This window comes from Bos indicus, chromosome 3 (genome assembly GCF_029378745.1).
Source record: "Bos indicus isolate NIAB-ARS_2022 breed Sahiwal x Tharparkar chromosome 3, NIAB-ARS_B.indTharparkar_mat_pri_1.0, whole genome shotgun sequence".
NCBI lineage: Eukaryota > Metazoa > Chordata > Mammalia > Artiodactyla > Bovidae > Bos > Bos indicus.
In genome coordinates this window covers 19,227,410-19,248,206 of record NC_091762.1, presented here as the reverse complement: position 1 = coordinate 19,248,206, position 20,797 = coordinate 19,227,410, and the positions used below count along the sequence as shown (strand labels likewise).

The 20,797-nt window shown below is 41.7% G+C and overlaps 1 protein-coding gene across 4 annotated transcripts in view; it reads right to left on the bottom strand.

The window, feature by feature from the left end:
• TDRKH (tudor and KH domain containing) overlaps positions 1 to 20,797 on the bottom strand; it is a 23,633-nt gene extending 2,836 nt beyond the window's left edge. The window contains exons 1-14 of one of the 4 annotated variants that reach the window (XM_070785668.1): positions 20,718 to 20,797; positions 6,346 to 6,482; positions 5,606 to 5,712; positions 4,811 to 5,000; positions 3,777 to 3,916; positions 3,349 to 3,670; positions 3,125 to 3,175; positions 2,112 to 2,272; positions 1,757 to 1,929; positions 1,459 to 1,523; positions 1,026 to 1,177; positions 699 to 800; positions 353 to 446; positions 61 to 148 (exon numbers count right to left, since the gene is read on the bottom strand). In XM_070785668.1, coding sequence (XP_070641769.1) covers positions 96 to 148; positions 353 to 446; positions 699 to 800; positions 1,026 to 1,177; positions 1,459 to 1,523; positions 1,757 to 1,929; positions 2,112 to 2,272; positions 3,125 to 3,175; positions 3,349 to 3,670; positions 3,777 to 3,916; positions 4,811 to 5,000; positions 5,606 to 5,712; positions 6,346 to 6,469 — 1,734 coding nt within the window. In that variant the 5' untranslated portion in view covers positions 6,470 to 6,482; positions 20,718 to 20,797 and the 3' untranslated portion in view covers positions 61 to 95. Of the gene's footprint in view, positions 1 to 60; positions 149 to 352; positions 447 to 698; positions 801 to 1,025; positions 1,178 to 1,458; positions 1,524 to 1,756; positions 1,930 to 2,111; positions 2,273 to 3,124; positions 3,176 to 3,348; positions 3,671 to 3,776; positions 3,917 to 4,810; positions 5,001 to 5,605; positions 5,713 to 6,345; positions 6,483 to 20,679 lie in introns of all 4 variants that reach the window. The other 3 variants (XM_070785667.1, XM_070785670.1, XM_019955473.2) reach the window with 3 other exon arrangements.

Here is a 20,797-nt window from a genome sequence, read left to right as displayed (position 1 = left end):
AGGCCCTGTGGTCACCTCATTACTCTCTGGTTGCTACAGAGAGAGGACAGTTCTACTCACAGCAAAGCAGATGGCCGAGGCAACTGAAGGTGACTTCAGAGTAAGTAGTCATCTTCAAGATTATCATCACCAGACATAGAGGCAGCTTCTATTCAGACATGAGGGTAAAGTTAGATACTGCCCTACTGTAGCAGGCACTGCCATTGAGGATCAGAGAAAAAAATAGGCTTTTTGGTGTTCAATGACTACTCTGGTTAGGAGATAAATCTTGACACAACTTCCCTAGTTTGGAGAGGCTGACTAAGAATTGGTAACTTCCAGAGATGCTCGAGGGAGCAAATGCTGTTTGTACCTGATAAACTGAGGCAGGACAGGGTGTTTGCTATCTCTCCAGGGCTCTTCTTGGTCTCAGTGAGCATGCTCAGTGAGACATCTGTTTCTGTGGCCTGAGGGAATAAACAGGAGAAAAAGGAAGAACGTGTTTGGCTGGTGGGAAAAGAGAAGCGACCCCATCATTTTGCTCACAGAGTCTGGTGTGGCTGCTAAGGGACACAGTGCTTCCATTGATCAACTAGTGGAGCAACTCAGAGTCCTTAAGGGTGTTCTACAAATTGCATGCATGACTAGAAGCCCTCCTGTCTTGAGGCACAAGGTTTGTCCCAAAGCAGCACCCCAAATGATGATAATGGCTCACTTACGAGGTCGTCCAACATTACTGGGACAGCTCTGTTTTTTTCCATGTCTTCTGCAAGCTCAACTGCGTATCCTTTACGAACTAATTCTAGCCCAATATCAAGATTCTGAGAAAAGAAATGAAAAGGCTTCTTGGTGTTCAAAGAAGGGCAAATCAAAGGAAGGGCAGAAGAGCTGGGATTGATACTTTAAAAAATTCCTTTGGTGGTTCAGTTAAGCAGGAGCTTATGAAGCAGGACTATTATCAAATAAGGATTTCTGAGAAAGGAAAAGAAGATGAGCCTGTAAATATACTGAAGAGACAGTGAGCAACAAGTGAACCTCAGTCTTACCTTCCCGTCGCTAGTATCATATAAATAGATCTTGGGCCAAGTTGAGATCCCAGACTGGACATAGCTAGAGATCTTGGCCACCAGGGGCTTCCAGTCAGCACAGTGAGTGAGTCTGTCAAACTCATCCAAAGCTTCCTCTTCCCACTGTTCACCTGGTTAAAAAAAATTGTAGACAGAGCCTAAGAAGGGGTCAGTGCTGACAGGGGTGGGATTATGCCCTGGAGGGAAGCTGGAACTACCTCTGTCTACTTCAGAAGGTACCTATGTCTGACTGCCAGGCAGGTTTCTGGCTGTTGCTGTCTGGCACTGGTGATGAAAAGGCGCCTGAGCCCCCAGAACTCAAAAAGCCTGGGAATGTGAGAATCCCCACCACATGCCCTGTGAAAGTTATTCTGTTTGTACGCACAGTCAATAGGTAATAGGACCAATTTACCTGAGGGGGCAATCCGTGCCAGACTACACTCTATTGCTTGAAATGGAAGGCTTAGGAAGTCACTCCTAAAGTGAAAGAAACTGAAATTAGAATCCTAGTGCTAGGAGGGCCTTCTTATATTCGTTCCTTCTAGATAGTACCAGTTAACCCAGCAGTGGAAGATAATTAACTGATCTCTAAAGAGGCTCTCTTCCAACCCTCCCCCCCACCTCCTCCCCAGTGAGAAGTGCCAACAGCTCACCACCTTATGGCCAGGACTGAGTCAACAGATGAGACTCCAGCCTGATTCCACACTGACCTGAGCACCCTGAGATCCCTCAGTGGGCAATCTCCATTATCTCCAAAGTCAACAAAGTAAAGGTCCAGGTTCCCATTCTCCAAGGTACCAAGGACCCGGGCTCGATACCAGGAACCGTTTGTAGGTAAAGGTGCTGCGACAATGTCTCCTACATGTACAGTCAAGTCTTCAGGCTACACAAGGAAATGAGGAGTCAGGAGAGGGCAGAGTTAGGAAGGGATGGGCTAAAAAACTGAATACCAGAAGGAAGAAAGAACAAGCCATTGCTCCACAGGAAAGGGAAGAGAATACATCACAATGAAAAAGGTATGTCCCCCTTTCATCAAACCCCAGCCCTGTCCCTATAGCAACTCACCAGACTATTTTCGTAGTGCTGGGTCATCTCACTGACAAGCTTATCCAGCTGCAGGCTGCGGGAGCCAATGATTTGGATCCAGAAGTGGTTAGGATGTTCAGAGGCAGAGACATACACTTCTAGGAACTCATCAGCATGGAAACTGAAGTCCGGACTGGGAACTAACCACAGGCATAAGCAAGTTAAGCTACAGAATCATTATTATCTAATATGATGACCATTATCAGAATCATCTCTGGTTGAAATGGGAAGACTGCATCAGTGGGGTGAGAGGTACAAATAACAAGTGGCTAATACCATTTAAAAATGGCTGGAGGGACAAGTGGATGAATCATACAAAAACATCCTGAAGGAAAGGTACTATAAGCTATGTTCTGTTCTTTATATGTAATTGAGTAATTAGAGTTCTTCACATTCTTTGTCATCCGCCGTGTATTCAAATCAGCACCAATTATAATGAAGGGAAATCCCCATATGCTAGGGAGAAGATATGTGGACAGATGTGGGCCTGCTCCAGATTGTATTCCACCACCGATTCATTACAGACCCTGGACATGTCTATGAACCTCTTAAGGACTCTGGTCTTCCCTGCCCATCCCAGTACCTATGCATAGAAGAAAAAGCCCATAGCCTTTTCATTCTTCTTGAATGGTGAAGATTTTTAAGAACAGTAATGAGACAGGAAAAAATATTGGACTCAAAAGTATTTTACTTATTTGTATATGTTTGAAGAAAGAATACCATGTAATTCAATTATTTGATGTATTACTTGCAGACCAGTTTCCTGTGAACGAGCACATTTCTATATTGTTCTCTAATTAGCTGGTTTGTATTTAGAAAAAAATTTGTGTTCAGTATTAACCCAAGGAAAATATTACCGGAAAGTCCCATCTGTAATTAAAGAACTGTAAATGTAGTCAAGAAAACAGAAATTATTTTTTTATTGTTTCCTTATTCTGGGTTATCTAAGCCAGTATTTCTGGCTTTCCAGGTAGCAGTAGTAAAGAACCCACCTGCCAATGCAGGATTGGCAGAGGGCTCGATCCCTCGGTTGCGAAGATACCCTGGAGAAGGAAATGGCAACTTGCTAAAGTATTCTTCCTGGGAAATCTCATGAACAGAGGAGACTGGCAGGCCACGGTCCATGGGGTTGCAAACAGTCAGACACAACTGAGCATACACACATAGCCAGTATGCCTATCTTCCATATGGCTAAGGGGTCCCCTTTGTTACATACTTTCAAACATGGACATCTCTGGACTGGTCTGGACAGCAGACCTCTGAAAGCTGTCATCATTAGGTTTCTCCCAGGAACCCTCTTCTGGTCCCACAGCAGCCACGTCACCATCTCCTTTGTGGGGAGGAACTGCCAGAGGTGCAGCCTGTTTTAAGCTAGTGCCAGTGTTTTTCCATAAAGCTGGCTCTCTGGCTCCACCTGGCTCTGTCACTTCCTCTCTTCTTACGCTGATTGGCTGCTTCCGTGGAACTCTGGTTTCTGCAGAATGAGCAATTCTCTTCCTAAGTTCTTCATCTTCTGAAACTTTCTCCAGTATCAAATGCTGTGGAAAATAAGAGAAGGGATGATATCTACATGGTCAGATACTGACCCAGGATGGAGTAAAGGGTTCTTCTCACTCTCAGATACAATTCAGGTTAGCTACTTGCCTTAGCTGCTGCCACTTCCTTCTGCGTTCCTGAGATTTTTATAAGTCTTGATAGTAGCAATGTTCCTTCTGATTCTTTGTCACAGGTTATTTTGGCTCCTGAGGCCTTACAGATAGAACGAATTGTCTCGCCGCCTCTCCCTGTATTGAATAATACATAAGACCCTGTCCTTTCCTCTACTACTCCTAGTGATGCCACTATCTTGTATACACTATGAGGTGAGAGTCAGGGCTCATTTTCAAACTAAACAGAATGTAGGATAGTGAATGGAAAACAGGAGCTACTGAAATCCTTACTGTAATCAGGGGGGTACTAGATTATTTGCTCTACCCATTTTATTTAAATTCTACACACTGGCTAAGTTAATGTGGTCATGTCACTTTCATCTTCTGGCCACTAAGCAGACTTCACGTCCTCACTTCATTAGCAGACATCCCACATGAAACCACTGGACCAAGCACAGGACGCTTCTCTGCCTCTCACAGCAGCATGAGGAATGCTCTAGGAGAAGGCATAAAAAGTGCTTTCTATGGCACGGTCTTGAGAGATTTAGGATAAAATGAGCATCCTTAGCTTCCCTTTAAAAGTCTTAATATGAGGTAAATACATTTACCTGAACCCTTGTGGAACCTATTTGTAAGGTTCAGATCATACTTTAAAAATTTTTTATTATTTATTTTTGGCTGTGTTGGGTCTTAGCTGTAGCATGCAGGCATCTCTCCAGTGTGGCACACAGGCTTAGCTTCCCTGAGGCTTGTGGGATCTTAGCTCCCCGCCTAGGGATCGAACCCATGTTCCCTGCATTGGAAGGCAAATTCTTAACCACTGAACCACCAGGGAAGTTCTCTTACAACTTCTTGAGGTAATGAGTTTTGCTTTACCACTGGCTTTATAAAAAAAGTAAAGCTCTTCTCTCAATTTCCCTCAGCAAGATGAAGGGGAAGAAGGCCAGGAAAAGCCCTCTGGAAGGTGTGAAAGAAAGGAAGGCAAAGGGAACAAAAAAGGAAACAGCAGAGAAAGTTGTCCAGTGGTACCTATGATTCTGCCCACGGATCTCTGGGGGACTGAGAGCTGCTCAGACACTGGCGTATTCTCTGTCAGGATCTGATGAATCGCTGCTTTGGCCTTGCACACCTGAACAGGAAACCCACTGATAAGCAGCACCCGCTCATCTCCTATATCCTCCGTGTCCACATCGATCCGAGCACCTGTCTTCTTTCTTAGCTGCAGAGAAAAGGATATGTGGCAGTATGTTCTGGAAGAGCTCTCACCTGGGTCAGCTAAGGATACTCTAAACCTAACCCTGGAGGTGGATGGAACCGGACACAGTAATCAGTGAAATCGGGTTTTGTAAGCAGTCCTCAATTACATGTACTTACGGAAGGAGAGACAAAGATAACCCTGAACAGCAGTTAATCCAAAACAGTTTCTCTGTGTTTAGACTGGTATTTCCCCAAATTTGGATTAAACAATCAATTATTTAGTTTTCTTGACATTCCAAATGAATAATGGAAGATGGTAAAAAGAATTAGGGAGCAATTAATTACTGCCAATTAATAAGAGTTCATAATTCCATAGCAGACAGGAATGATTCAAACTATACCAGGATGAGAACCATCCAATTAAAAATCCCCATTTCAAGCTAAGTCACCCATTCTATAAGGAGTAGAGGTACTCATCTCTGGAAGGAAAATAGCAGCCAGAAACTTCCTATTTTTGTTTTGTTTTGTTTAAAATATACATAGTGTAAGTGGGTTTTACAGAATGGGGGCAGAGGATGGACAGCAGAAATCAATCCCGGGAAAGCTGTTGCCTGCTCACACACTTACTTGTTTAATATTGGCTCCTTGCCGACCAATGATGAGCTTTACAGCCTCTTGGGGGACTCGCATCTCTATCTCGATGTCATCTTCCCCAACAAATGTCAGCCGTTCTTCTGCACAGATCATCAGATCAGACTTAGACAGTACCCAAAGCTATTACTTCCCCTCCCCTGAATCAAAGCTGTCAAAGAGACATTGATGTAAAAGATAAACTGAGGATTTCAATCATAAAGAGAAGGAGAAGCAGCATCTGAGTGGGAACTAAAAGGTCCTGAAAGACCAGAAGATGGGCATTCTTTCTGGGATACCGTTTTCAAATGCTAAAATGGGAAAGCCATTAGATTCTGGGCAAACTACTTCTCCCAAGACATGACTCCTGGAGAAGAATGAAGGCCAGAAGTTGCCTGAGGAGTCCGTTAGGCTCAGAACTTCCCTCGTTTATACACAAATCATTTTCTAAGTCCTCCTCTCTAGGTCCAGGCAGTGGGGAAACTGGACCCAACAGTTAGCAGAATCCCTTACAGTGCTGGTGTTGCTGAAGGGAACAAATCAACAGAATTATAAAATGAACTCTTTATTTCACAGACTAGCTTCACATTAAGGTAGAAAAGAAAAACTTTGTTTCAAAGGTCCCTCACAGAGAGCCAATTACATCCCAACAAGTGATAACTTGAAAGAAGTTTCAAGTTAACAATGCCAGAACATAGTCTAACCATTTCGGTATGTACAGCCATGGATTCACGTACCTCTGCTTTCCCTGTATCTGCGGTATAGGATATAGGCCACTGTTGCACTGGCAGGGATCCCAAGGCCCAGTGCTATTTTTTGAATAGTGGACAAACTTGTCCAAGAAGTCCGTTCAGTGGACATTTTCGGCCGCCTCCTGAAATAAGCATATGAAGAGAAAGGAGCTTTCATACAACTTTTACGCCAGAGAGGATGGAACACATTACAATATTACAAAGAACACTACAGCCTAATTTCCCATTTCAAGAGCTGGAGCAGTCTCAAGGTGTGCTTCATGTGAAAGGTCATGAAAGGGGTACTTTTTTCAGAAAGTTAGCTGAGGGACACACACACATATGATTAAACAGAGGAGTACTACTCCCAGCCCAACCCCTGCAAAGAGGACTGTGTATTGATCAGCTTTAAAAGACAAAGGAACAAGGAATTAACTGAATCAAATATTTTAAAAAATTTACATTTCATATCAAACTATTTAAAATTCCTTACGTGTGCACTTCTATGCCTTCTGGCCTTTCTGGATGCTGTTGTCTCTGAAAGGAATGGCACTCCAGGCCCAGGTTTAGGTTTTGCTACTTCTACTTCTCTCTCTTGGAAGTGTGGTCTATTTATTCTCTGTACTCCTTATTTCTACTTACTCCTCAACTAACAGTGAAAGGGGATTCTTCCTGCTCCTTCATCAAAACTAAAACTTTCCAGGTAATTAACCTGCTGCTGCTAAGTCGCTTCAGTCGTGTCTGACTCTATGCGACCCCAGAGACGGCAGCCCACCAGGCTCCACCGTCCCTGGGATTCTCCAGGCAAGAACACTGGAGTGGGTTGCCATTTCCTTCTCCAATGCATGAAAGTGAAAAAATAAAGTGAAGTTGCTCAGTCGTATCCGACTCCTAGTGACCCCATGGACTGCAGCCTTCCAGGCTCCTCCATCCATGGGATTTTCCAGGCAAGAGTACTGGAGTGGGGTGCCATTGCCACCTAGATGGCATATATAAGCCTTATCTAATCTCACCTCTCTTCCCTCTTTCCCATGGTTTCTATTTATCTGGAGGAGTCTTCTGAGTTTTGAGCTGGTCTTCCAGTGGCCTCTATCCATTGCTATTGTCACTCTGCTCTCTTTGGGCAATTTTATCCATACTTGAAGCCTGAACTACTATCTATATGCTAATGACCCCAACACTGTACCTGAACTGATTGCTCATCAAATCTCATTTAGACCACTGTAACGGTCTTGCTATTAGTCTCTCTCTGACACTGTATCTTCATTTTCTTACCCAGCATGTCTTAATATGTCCCTCACTCTATTTCTTTATTTCATGTATCAGTACTTGCTCACCCTCCCAATTATTTTATACCATCTCTTCTCAAACCTCTAGTGCTTCCTTCTTCATTCTCCCTCTCAACTGATGTCTGCTTCCTATTTCACTGAGAAAGTAAAGCATTTGGAGAAAATATTAACTAACTTCCAAACTGATCTATCCACGTCCACCTCCTAGCATTTTATCTTCCTTCCTGTGGTCATGGATGAACTATTTTGGCTCTAGCGCTGAGTCTTTCATGTAAGTGTTGCTCTCCTTCTTTATCCTGCATCATTAATGTTTTCCTCTCTGCCGAATCTTTGCACAAGCAGACAAACACGCTATTATTTCTTTCTTAAAGAAAATTCTTTCTCAATTCCATTTATTCCTCCAAATACTACTCATTTCTTTCCTTCCTTTTGCAAGAAAACTCAGTGTCAATGCTTCTGCGCTAGATTTCTCTTCTTGAATTCACCCTTGCTGCTCTGGTGAAGGTCACCAGTGACTTGGATTTCCTGAATCCAATGGTCAAATCTCAGTCCTCCCTTTACCTCCCCCACCACCAGAGTCTGGCACAGCTGGCGACTCCCTCTCCTCTGACACTTTCTTCACTTGGCTTCACAGTACTGTTTCCTGGTTTTCCTTCTCCCTTTCTGGCGGCTCCATCAGTCTCCTTTGTTGGTTCTTGCTCCATTTTTTAACCTCTAAACACTGGAGTGACCCAGGGCTCTGTCCTTTGCCCTCTTTATTCAAGAATCATTCCGTCTTGGCTTTAAGCCCCATCTATTTGCCGACTGTTTAACTCCCAAATTCATAGATCTAGTGAGGACAGTTCTGAACTCCAGGTTTGTACATCCAACTGCTTATGAAATATCTCCTTTTGATGTTTAACAGCTATCTCAAACTTAGCAAATGCAAGTTCACTAAGCACCCCAGATCTCACTCCTTTCTTCTTTGCCCTATCAGTTAGTGGCAACTCCATTCTTTTCAGTTCCTCAGGCTAAAAATCTTATTCTTCTTTCCCTCAAACAGCACCTCTATCCTGGTCAGATTATCCAGAATCTGACCACTTTTTAACCTCTTTATTGCTATGACCAACATCTGCTCAAAACCACCATTATCTCGTCTAGATTATTAAAAAGCTTAATTACCTCCCTGCTTTTTATCATCGTCCAATTTATTCCCCATATAACAGCTGGAGTAAGTGAAAAGTGTTATTCATCTGCTCAAATCCTTCCACGGTTTTCCATTTCACTGTGTTTAAAAGCCAGTCATTATAATGACCTGCAAGGTGTTCATTTTGATTGTTTCCCCATTGGAAAGTTAACTCCCCAGAGGCAGGAATTTTTTTTTGTTCCTCAGTACTTAGCACATGGTAGCCACTTAATAAGTATTTGGTCAATAATAATCTTTGAATGAACACACTTCCTCTTAATCTTCAGCAACTCTCTTGCCTACATGTAAGCTCAGTGGTTTGAAAGGTTCTTTATAACCTAATCTCTGCCCATCATTTCCACAGCCTTATATTCTAACACTACTTCTACTGGGGAACAGGATGTGCTTTCTTAAGTATCTTTGCTCTGTCACATGTCACTTCTGTCTTCACAGTCTTACTCCTTAGCCCATCAATACACTTACAACCATTCTGCTTTTTACTTTAACAAATTACGTGTGATGAAATAAAAATTCATATTCTAAGGCAAGGATAATTTAAACATTAAAAAAATTTCCTCTGCCCTTTGGCCTTCTCTCTCCTCTCCACTGTGCACTGTGCATCTGCACCATGCGTCGACCAAACCGCCCCACTGGCAGAAGCCTGCCCGAACCATAAAGCGTAACACTCTTGGGGAGCTAGACTCAGAAACGGCCACATTCGATCCACTATACTGCCCTTATAATGTTGCTCAGACTGTATCTCATATCTGAATTAGGCTGCCAAGTTAATAATGGGAAATTGTGCCTCGAAGGCCAAACTCTCGTGTAGACAGACAGCCACCTACGGGAATACCAGCTGGGTTTATGTATGCTCGCAAATACTTAACTAAAAATTAGAGGAAACCCTACCCTGAAATGGCCAAGACTGGCTTCTCTTTCTGGCATTCCAAAACTGATTTTCTGAATGCAGTTAAAAGCTGGCAGTCTCCTGAAACTCTGCCTGCAGGGTCTACTAGAAATAGTGGAAAGAATTTTTCTCTTTTAAAAATTAGGTTAGCAGGGAGAAATATTTGTACAGGGTTAGCTTTTTAAAGCTTTGGATCCTGCTTTAAAAATCCTGATCCTTTAAAAATCCTGATTCTTTAAAAATCCTTTGGATCCTGAATTGAAAATCTTCCAAGTTAAAATTTTAGACAGCTCTCATCTTAAACCACTGTACCTATTTTAACTGATATGTAGAAGCCTCAAAACACTTCAAAATTTCAAAACAGCCTCAGTGAAAGATTTGTTGTAGAAGGCTAATTAAAGATTAATGATAGGTACCTAAAAACTGCTCCCCTCTATCTTTGAATACTCATTCTAATAATCCTGTCTCTGACTTGCCTTTCCACTCTGGAGACACTATTAAATGGTTACCTTTAGAAATGGGACCACCTGAGGAATGCAAGTTGGTACAGGCACTATGGAAAACAGTATGGAGGTTCCTCAGAAAACCAGAGTTATCATATGATCCAGCAACCCCACTCCTGGGCATACACCCAGACAAAACTATAATCAAAAAGATACACGCACCCTTATGTTCACAGCAGCACTATTCACAGAAGCCAAGACATGGAAACAACCTAGACGTCCACTGACAGACGAATGGACAAAGAAGATGAGACATATATATATATATATATATACACAATGGAATACTACTTAGCCATAAAGAACAACAAAGTAATCTCATTTACAGCAACATGGATGCAACTAGAGATTATCATACCAAGTGAAGTCAGAAAGAGAAAGACAAATCCGTACTTATATGTAGAAACTAAAACAGAGCACAAATGAACCAATAACAAGCAGAAACAGACTCACAGACACAGAGATCAGACTTGTGGTTGCCAAGGGGGAGGGAGAGGAGGGGCCAGCTGGGAATTTGCTGGTAGATGCAAACATTTAGAATGGATAAACAAGGTCCTACTATACATAGCGCAGGAAACCATAATGGAAAAGAATATAAAAAAAAAAGAAATATATATGTGTAAAACTGAGTCACTCTGCTGTAAAGCAGAGACTGGCACAGTATTGTAAATCAACTATACTTCAATTAAAAAAAAAAGAAATGGGACACCTGAGGCTGTAGACCATAGCTAAATAATTTCTTAAGCCCAGGAAGAATCCTTAAAAGTGTGTGTAAATGGATTGCCAAGATGGGTGACCACTGGCCTGACTAAAATGATCACAGCTGATATTTAGAACCTGAGAGGAATTTTACTGGGGGGAGGTGGAGTCTCTGTCCCCCAAGCTAAATGAGGGAACATAAAATTCCAGCATTGGTGAATGCATATGTCAGTCCTTGCCCTGAGGTGGCTACTCAGTTTTATGAGGAATTAAAAACCACTGTCCTTGTGTTGCAGGAAGGGGGACCACCTTCCAGGGCCCAAAAATGGGCTCCTCTCTAACACTCAGAAATGAACTGTCCGAGCAGACACATGTGCTAACCAAGCAAGAAATATTACTGGAAAGGGCTCCTGGGCAGAGAGTTGTAGGGTAAGGGAACCCAGGAAAACAGCTCTGACACATGGCTTGCAGTCTCAGGTTTTATGGTAATGGGATTAGTTTCCAGGTTGTCTTTGGCCAATCATCCTGACTCAGAGTCCTTCCTGGTGGCACATGCATTGCTCAGCCAAGATGGATGCCAACGAGAAGGATTATGGAAGGTGACTGGACACATGGTGTCTCCTTTTGTTCTTTCCCGAACTCTTCCGGTTAGTGATGGCTTATGAGTTCCGTGTTCCTTACCAGGACCTCCGGTCATAAAATAACTCATGCAAATAGTTACTATGGTGCCTGGCCAGGGTGGGTGGTTTTCAGTCAGTGTGCTTCCCCTAACACTTGTTTTAAAAATCTAGTCTTTATAGGACCAGAGGTGTGGCCTCCAGAAATAATACAAAACTCACAGGTGGTGCCAGTGGTAAAGAACCTGCCTGCCAATGCCAGAGACTTCAGAGATAAGAGTTCCCTTCCAGGGGTTGGGAAGATCCCCTGGAGAAGGAAATGGCAACCACTCCAGTATTCTTGCCTGGGAAATCCAAGTCCCATGGACAGAGGAGCCTGGCAGGCTACAGTCCACAGGCTCACAAGGAGTTGGACATGACTTAGTGACTAAACAACAACAAAACCTTTCTTATTAAGAGGCTTGCAAGTACTGGAGAACAAAAATCTAGCCCTTAAGGAACAAAGTATCCCAGGAGGAACTTGTGTTTTTCTTCCTATGCCTTTGAGATGCAAATATTCTATTTGGTCTTTTCCAGGAGCTCTTATCTGGACCATCTTTTTTTTTTTTTTTTTGCTGCACTGTGTGGCTCGTGGAATCTATGGTCCCCAGGGATTGAACCTTGGCCCCCTGCACAGGGAGTGCAGACCACCAGGAAGTTCCCCAGACTATTTTTTTAAAACACAATTTCATGCAAATCAAAACTACAACGATGTACTACCTCACACTGTGCTAAATGGCCATCATTAAAAAGTCTACTGGATACTGAAGAGATAAGATGGTGGAGTAGAAAGACCTAAGCTTACCTCCTCTCATGAAAACACCAAAATCACAACTGCTGAACAATCATTGACAAAAAAGACTTAAACCAATAAAAAAATATATTCTACATCCAAAGACAAAGAAGAAACCACAAGACAGAGGGGCTCTTTCACGATTTAATCAAATCCCATACCCACTGGGTAGGCAACTGACAAACTGGAAAATAATTATATTGCAGGGGTTCTCCCACAGGAGTAAGAGTTCTGAGCCCCAAGTCAGGCTCCTCAACCTGGGGATCTGGCATCAGAAGCAGAAGTTCCCAAAGCATTTGGCTTTGAGGCCAGTGGGGCTTGAGTGCAGGAGCGCCACAGGACTGGGGGAAACAGACTCTACTCTTAGAGAGCACATTCAAGGTTTTACATGTATTGGGACCCAGGGCAGTGACTCCATAGAAGCCTGAGCCAGACCTACTTGGAGGTCTTGAAGGTTCTCCTGGGGAGACAGAGGTTGGCTGTGGCTCACAGTGAGGGCAAGGACAGGTGGCAGGGGACCCAGTGAATATTCAGTGTGAGCTCTCCAGGAGGTCACCATTTTGGCATTGAGACCTGGCCCCACTCAAAAGCTTACAGGTTCCAGTGCTGAGATGCCTCAGGTCAAACAACCCACAGGGACTCCCTGGTGGTACAGTGGATAGGAATCCACCTGCTAATGCAGGGGACGTGGGCAGATCCTTGGTCCGGGATCCACGGATCCCTGGTCCGAGAAGATGCCATATGCCGTGGAGCAACGAAAGCCCATGTGCCACAACTATTGAGCTCACATGCTGCAACTACTGAAGCCTATGCTCTGCAACAAGACAAGCCACTGCAACGAGCAGCTCATGTGCTGCAATGAAGAGTAGCCTGTGTGCAGCAACAAAAGACCCAGCAATGAAGACCCAGTGCAACAACAACAAAACTAACAAGGTGGGAAAGAGCCCCACCCATCAGTAGACAGGCTGCTTAAAGCTGTCCTGACCCCACAGCCACCTCTAAACACACTCCTGCTTACCAGAGGGACAAGACCCAGCTCTACCCACCAGTGGGCAGGCACCAGCCTCTCCTTCCAGGAGGCCTGCAGAAGCCCCTGGACCAACCTCACCTACAAGGGGACAGAGAACAGAAGCAAGAAGCTACAATCCTGCAGGCCAAGGAACAGAGGCTACAAACATAAAAAGTTAGACAAAAGAGAGTAATGATAGTAAACAAATTATATCAAGCATCTTTTCCAACCACAACAATCCCAAAACTACAAGGTCAGAAGTCAACTACAAGAAAAAAAAAAGGTAAGAAACAAACAACATGGAAGCTAAACAATATGTTACTAAACCAATGGATTACTGAAGAAATCAAAGACGAAATAAAAAAATACCTAGAGACAAATGAAAATGAAAACAGTGATCCAAAACCCATGGGACACAGCAGCAGTTCTGAGAGTTTACAGCAATACAATCTTACTTCAAGAGACAAGAAAAATCTCAAACAACCTAACCTTACAACTAAAGCAACTAGAGAAAAAAAACAAAATCCAAAGTTAGTAGAAGAAATCATAATGGTCAGAGCAGAAATAAATGAAACACAGATGAAGAAAACAAAAAAGATCAATGAAACTAAAAGCTGGTTCTTTGAAAAGATAAAATTGATAAATCTTTAGTCAGACTCATCAAGGAAAAAAGGGCGCAAATCAATAAAATTAGAAATGAAAAACTGATACCACAGAAATACAAAGGATCATAAGAGACTACTACAAGCAACTATACACCAATAAAATGGACAACTTAGAAGAAATGGAAAAATTCTTAGAAAGGTATAGTCTCCTTTCTTGGAAGAAAAGAAAGAAAACCAGGAAGAAAATAGAAAATATGAACAGACCAATCACAAGTACTGAAATTGAAACTGTGATTTAAAAACTTTTAACAAACAAAAGTCCAGGACCAGATGGCTTCACAAGTAAATTCTATCAAACATTTAGAGTAAACACCTATCCTTTTGAAACTGTTCCAAAACACTGCAGAGGAAGGAACACTCCAAACTCATTCTATGACACCACCATCATCCTGATGCCAAAGCCAGACAAAGATACCACCAAAAAAGAAAATTACAGGTGAATATCACTAATGAACGTAGATGCAAAAATTCTCAAATACTAACCATGTGAATCCTACAATACATTAAGAAAACATACACCGTGATCAAGTGGGATTTATTTCAGAGATGCAACGATGTTTCAATATCTGCAAATTGATCAGTGTGATATACCACATTAACAAATAGAAGAATAAAAATCATATGATCACCTTAATAGATGCAGAAAAAGCTTTTGATAAAAATTCAATACCAATTTATGATTTAAAAAAACTATCCAGAAACGGGGCATAGAGGGAACCTATGTCAACATAAGAAAGGCTATATATGACAAACTCACAGGTAACATCATACTCAATGGTGAAAAGTTGAAAGCATTTCGTCTGAGATCAGGAACAAGACAAGGGATGTCTGCTCTTGCCATTTTATTCAACATAGTTCTGGAAGTCCTAGCCATGGCAATCAGAGAATAAATAAAAGGAATCCAAATTGGAAAAGAAAAGAACTGTCACTGTTTGCAGATGACATGATATTATACACAGAAAATCCTAAAGATACTACCAGAAAACTACTAGAGCTCAATGAATCTGGTAAAGTTGCAAGATACAAAATTCATACACTCTTGCAATTCTATGGGGCTTCCCAGGTGGCGCTAGTGGTAAAGAACCCTCCTGCCAATGCAGGAGATGTAAGAGATCTTCCCTGGGTCAGTAAGATCCCCTGGAGGAGGGCATGGCAACACACTTGAGTATTCTTGCCTGGAGAATTTCATGGACAGAGAAGACTGGTGGGTTACAGTCCATGGGATCGCAAAGAGTCGGACATGACTGAAGCATGAAAGATTAGAAAGAGAAATTAAAGAGACAATCCCATTTATCATCAAAAAGAATAAAATATCAATACTTAGAAATAAATCTATCCATGGAGGCAAAAGACCTGTAATCTGAAAACTATAAACTGCTGATGAAAGAAATCAAAGATGACAAGCAGATGGAAAGACATACCGTGTTCTTGGATTGGAAAAATCAATATCGTCAAATTGAGTATGCTACCCAAAGAAATCTACAGATTTAATACAATCCCTATCAAATTACCAACGACATTTTTCACAGAATTAACAGCAAAAATTTTTTAAATTTTTATGGAAACACTAAAGACCCTGAATAGGCAAAGCAATTCTAAGAAAGAAAAGAGCTGGAGGAATCAGGCTCCCTAACTTCAGATTATACCACAAATAGCTCATGCAGCTCAATTAAAGAAACAAAACAACCCTATCAAAAACTGGGCAAAAGATCTAAATAGACATTTCTCCAAAGAAGACAGATGGTCAAAAAATACATGAAAATATGCTCATCATACTGTTAATTATTAGAGAAATGCAAATCAAAACTACTATGAGGTATCATCTCACACTGGTTAGAATGACCATTACCAAAAAGTCTACAAACAATAAATGCTAGACAAGGTGTAGAGAAAACGGAACCTGCCTGCACTGTTGGTGGGAGTGTAAACTGATACAGGCACTATGGAGAACAGAATGGGGGTTCCTTAAAAAACTAAAAGTACAACTACCATATGATTCAGCAATCCCATTCCTGGGCATATATTTGAGAAAACCATATTCAAAAAGATACATGCACCTCTATGTTCATGGCAGCACTACTCACATTAGCCAACTTACATGCCCATTGACAGAGGAGTAGTGAAAGAAGATGTGGTACAAGTATTCCTCTACCACAAATATTACTCAGCCATAAAAAAGAATGTAACTTGCAGGAACACGTATGGATTTAGAGATCATCATACTAAATAAGTCCGAAAGACAAATATTGTATGATATCACTTACATGTAGAATCTAAAATATGACACAAATGAACTTATTTACAAAACAGAAACAGACTCACAGACATGGAAAACAAACCTATGGTTACCTAAGGGGAAAGGGAATGGAGAAGGGATAAATTAGGAGTTTGGGATTAGCAGATACGAACTACTGTATATAAAGTAGATAAACAACATCCTACTGTATAGCACATGTGTAGCATATTCAATATCCTGTAATAAACCATAATGGAAAATATGAAAAATAATATGTGTATATATGCATAGCAGAATCACTTTGCTGTACACCAGCAACTAACTTAACATTGTAAATCAATTACACTTCAATTTAAAAAATAAAATGCAAATTTCAGGAAGCATGTAGGTCATTTGGAACTTGTCAATGACAAAATCTTGACTATCTTCTCCATTAAATATTAGTAGAAAGGGTTTAGCCATCTAAAAAGGTGACTGATTTGTTCCATCTGCCAGAAACCCAATTTGAATTTGCTTGTAACTGATGGGTTTAATATTACTGTCCCTGATTCATGGCTGAAATTTTGGAATGAAAACTATAGGGTGTCTGTTATGTATCTGTGTTGTAGCTGTGCTGCTGCTGCTAAGTCGCTTCAGTCGTGTCCGACTCTGTGCGACCCCATAGACGGCAGCCTACCAGGCTCCCCAGTCCCTGGGATTTTCCAGGCAAGAGTACTGGACTGGGTTGCCATTGCCTTCTCCAGTAGATGTGCTGTATTGCCAAAATTAATTTGTAAAAGAGCTGTATGTAATTGGCTTAAAGGAAATAAAACATCTATATAAATACTCAGAAATTTCACACGATCTTGTTAGCAGATAGGATAAGAGATCCCTGGACACTGTTTTCTTGACAGTAGAGAAGCCATTTTTAGCCTAAATCATTTTGTAATCTAAGCCTGGCCACAATGCTTGTCCTTGAACAGGTCTCAGGACAGTAACAAATGATTTTAAGGGAACAAAGAATCCAGAAAACAATGGCTTATCAGGCAAGAGAAGTAACAACAGCAAAGGTATTATTAGTTGTTAACAGAACTCCAGGTTCTATTTCAGTCCTAAAGATTAGCCTGAAGCACTGAACCACCAGACCAACTGACACCTAAGGGATGATGCTGTCTTTTCCTGACTCTCCTGACTTCAATCAACTAAAGAGAGGACTCTCAATCACCCAAGACCCTTCATGAATATGCATGTGCCCTTACACAGACCCACCAGTTTTGCTATTTGAGGAGACATGTTTGGAGACAGATCCTCAGTGTTCTCTTTACTTGCTGCAAGCAATGAATCCTTTTTTCTCCCAGTCTTTGACTTGGTTTTATGGCTTGATACCCACCAAGAGGTGAAGCCAATTTTCTGGTAACATCTGGGAAATACTCAATACTGAATCAATATCTGGTATTAAAGTTAGCTTAAGTTTGCTGAATTAGTAATATGTATCTCTTTAGAATCATCAACATAATGGATAATATTTTTATTGTACCTAGATTTACTAGAAATCAAACAAGACCTTAAATCTGTTGCAAAATTTGCCGGCAAGAAAATAACTTGATATGATGAAACGTTTAAGTAAATAGAGGTAAATGAAATAAGAGCCTTTAGGTAAACTCTTTCAGACTAATTATGTTTTGGGAATGTCTATCCAAAATGCTCTCCATATTTTGGTAACTTGAAATTTTAGCATTTTGCTAAATTAAGTTAAATGCTGAAAATCTAATGAATAGATAATTACCAAATAAAATGAGATACTATAGCACTAGTGAATATAGGTTTCCTTTTACAAAGAAACTAAAGATATTTGGAACTATTTAATAGGTTTGGTGCCATGCTAACACATTTTCTATTAAAAAGCACATGTTTTCTAGAAACCATAAATAGTACTTATGTACTATTTATAAGCATAAATAGTATATATTTACATACTATATATAAGCTTGCCAATCTACAGAATGCTAATGTAAAACAGTTAATAATTGCTTACTTGTTAGTTTTCATTAGAGTTTTAAGACCTGAGAATTCTAATTAATATACGCAATTTAAGCTACTAGAATAAGGGAAACATTGCAGTATACGAGGAAAGAAATGTTTTCAGAAAAAAGAAGGTATGAGGAACAGAAATACATTTCTATATTTGCCTTTGAGATCTTTTATTGTCACTTTGGTTCGGTGACCAAGAATCATTCCACGTATAATCCTATTTGACCAAGTGTTTTAAAGCTTTTTGATATGTTTAATTTTTTTTTTTTTTTTTTAACTTTTTGGCCACAAGGAGCAGCATGTGGGATCCCTTCCTGGACCAGGGATGGAACTGGCACTCCCTGCATTGGAAGCTCAGAGTCTTAATCACTGACAGGGAAGTCTCAAAACTTTTTGGTATTTTTGACAAACTTCCCAAAGTTCAAATTCTAAATAAAGTTCATCTTACCTCTAATTAACTTTGAGGTTTTCCAAGGGTCTCTAGAACACCTCAAAATGTTTTTCTCTATCTCAGAGAAGACAGAATGACCCTAGTACGACTCTGTACTAAGCTGGGTTTTATTGCTATGGGTTTCTACAGTACTCCAAACATCCCTTCATAGCATTTGCATTGCTTATAATCATTGATTAATGGCTATGTCTGTAGTGAGAATGAATTGAAGGCAACAACAGGCGGTGTAGGGAGACCAATTCAGAGGCTAGTCCAGGTGTCAATGATGGAGATGGAGAGAAGCAGACAGGCGGTTCAGAGGGCTTTCAAAGGAAGAATACACAAGACCCAGCAATTGATTTATGGGAAAGTCAGAGGGTGAGCCAAGGAGCTGGCTATCACGTTTCTCATTTGAGCACCGGGTAGATGGTAGTGTCTGAGATAGAATATTGATGATCTGTTGTGGGGGATGAATGTCTGTGACATGGATGAATTTACTGGGTGACTTCCATTTGAAACAAAACCTAAATTTTACGAACATCTCTTCAAATACTACGAATGAGGTTTGTGCTAAAATATCAGCTGATATCTCAAAGAATATCTACTTGATTAATATTAATCAAGTATAGTTGTTTACAATTTACATATCCTTTCACATTGCTAAGTTTCTCTTAAAAATTAAAAGTGGAAAATATGATGGAAATAAGAATAATTCTACAGTGAAAAAAAGAAAGTGAAAGTGAAGTCGCATCTGACTCTTTGCGACCCCATGGGCTATAGCCTACCAGGCTCCTCAGTCCATGGGATTTTCCAGGCAAGAATACTGCAGTGGGGTGCCATTTCCTTTGCTAGGGGATCTTTCTGACCCAGGGATCAAACACCGGGTCTCTGGCATTGTAGGCAGACGCTTTACCATCTGAGTTACCAGGGATTGCGCCAATTCTACAGTACTAAATGCTAACTTGTGCTTGACTTTATTACTTCAAGTTGAATGTAAAGAGGAGACTAGAACTTAAGATCATAGAAAGTGAAAGAAAGTGAAGTCGCTCAGTCATGTCCGACTCTGCGACTCCATGGACTGTAGCCTACCAGGCTCCTCAGTCCATGGGATTTTCCAGGCAAGAATACTGGAGTGGGTTGCCATTTCCTTCTCCAGGGGATCTTCCTGACCCAGGGATCGAATACCGGGTCTCCGGCATCGTAGGCAGACGCTTTACCATCTGAGCTACACAGAAGACATGTGGGTCATCTCAGGTTGAGAAAAGTAGGTAGGCAACGCTTTTCAGTAAAAGCTAACGATATTTGTATTAAAACAGTTGCTAACAACTATCTGATATGCATTTCAAAACACAAAGTGAACTTCATGGGAGCCAGGATCTGATATATCACTCCAGGATCTCCTAACAGCCAGAAACCTACAAGGTACCTAAAACATGGTGATCGGTTTGTTGAATTGAAGCAGCTCATTCAATGTTCTCATTCTTGCTACATTTATTTTTAAACCAGTGAGTGAAAAAAGCCTCCACCCATTTCTCTCAGCTGAGGAAAGAGTAGCTGTGACACAGAAGTCTTGAGCCAAAACCCACGATTCTATGCGCGTTAAAAACTAAAGAGGAAAACTGGAAAAACAAATACTGAAGACCATTAAAGAAAAAGCTTTGGGAAATAAGAGGTAAACTGATAATCACTGGCTTGGGGCAAACCCTCTCGCACGGTGCAAGGGTCTGCTGTGACTACCTTGGGACGAGCGCCCTTTCTCTGGAAACAGTTACTAGCCCCGGGGTGGGAGAAAGCCGCCCCCAAAAAGCGCCTCACGACCCCAGGCTCAGAAGCTAGCTCCCGGGCCCCACACCCTCGTCTCGCCCGGGGGCGCCTTTCTTCTCTCAACCCCACATTCCCCGCCTTCTTGTTGCTAGTGGTGTCCCTGGCTCTCGCCTCCCCGACTCCCCAAACCTCCGCTCCTGGTCCCCGCCTTTACCGCTCCTGGAGTTAGCCTTCGCGCGCTTTGCCTCGCACCTCACCCCTGGGGCCGTGGCCGCCTCTCAGCAGCAGCACCACTCCGAGGCCCGCCAGCCTCGCTTCAGCCGCCACTTCCC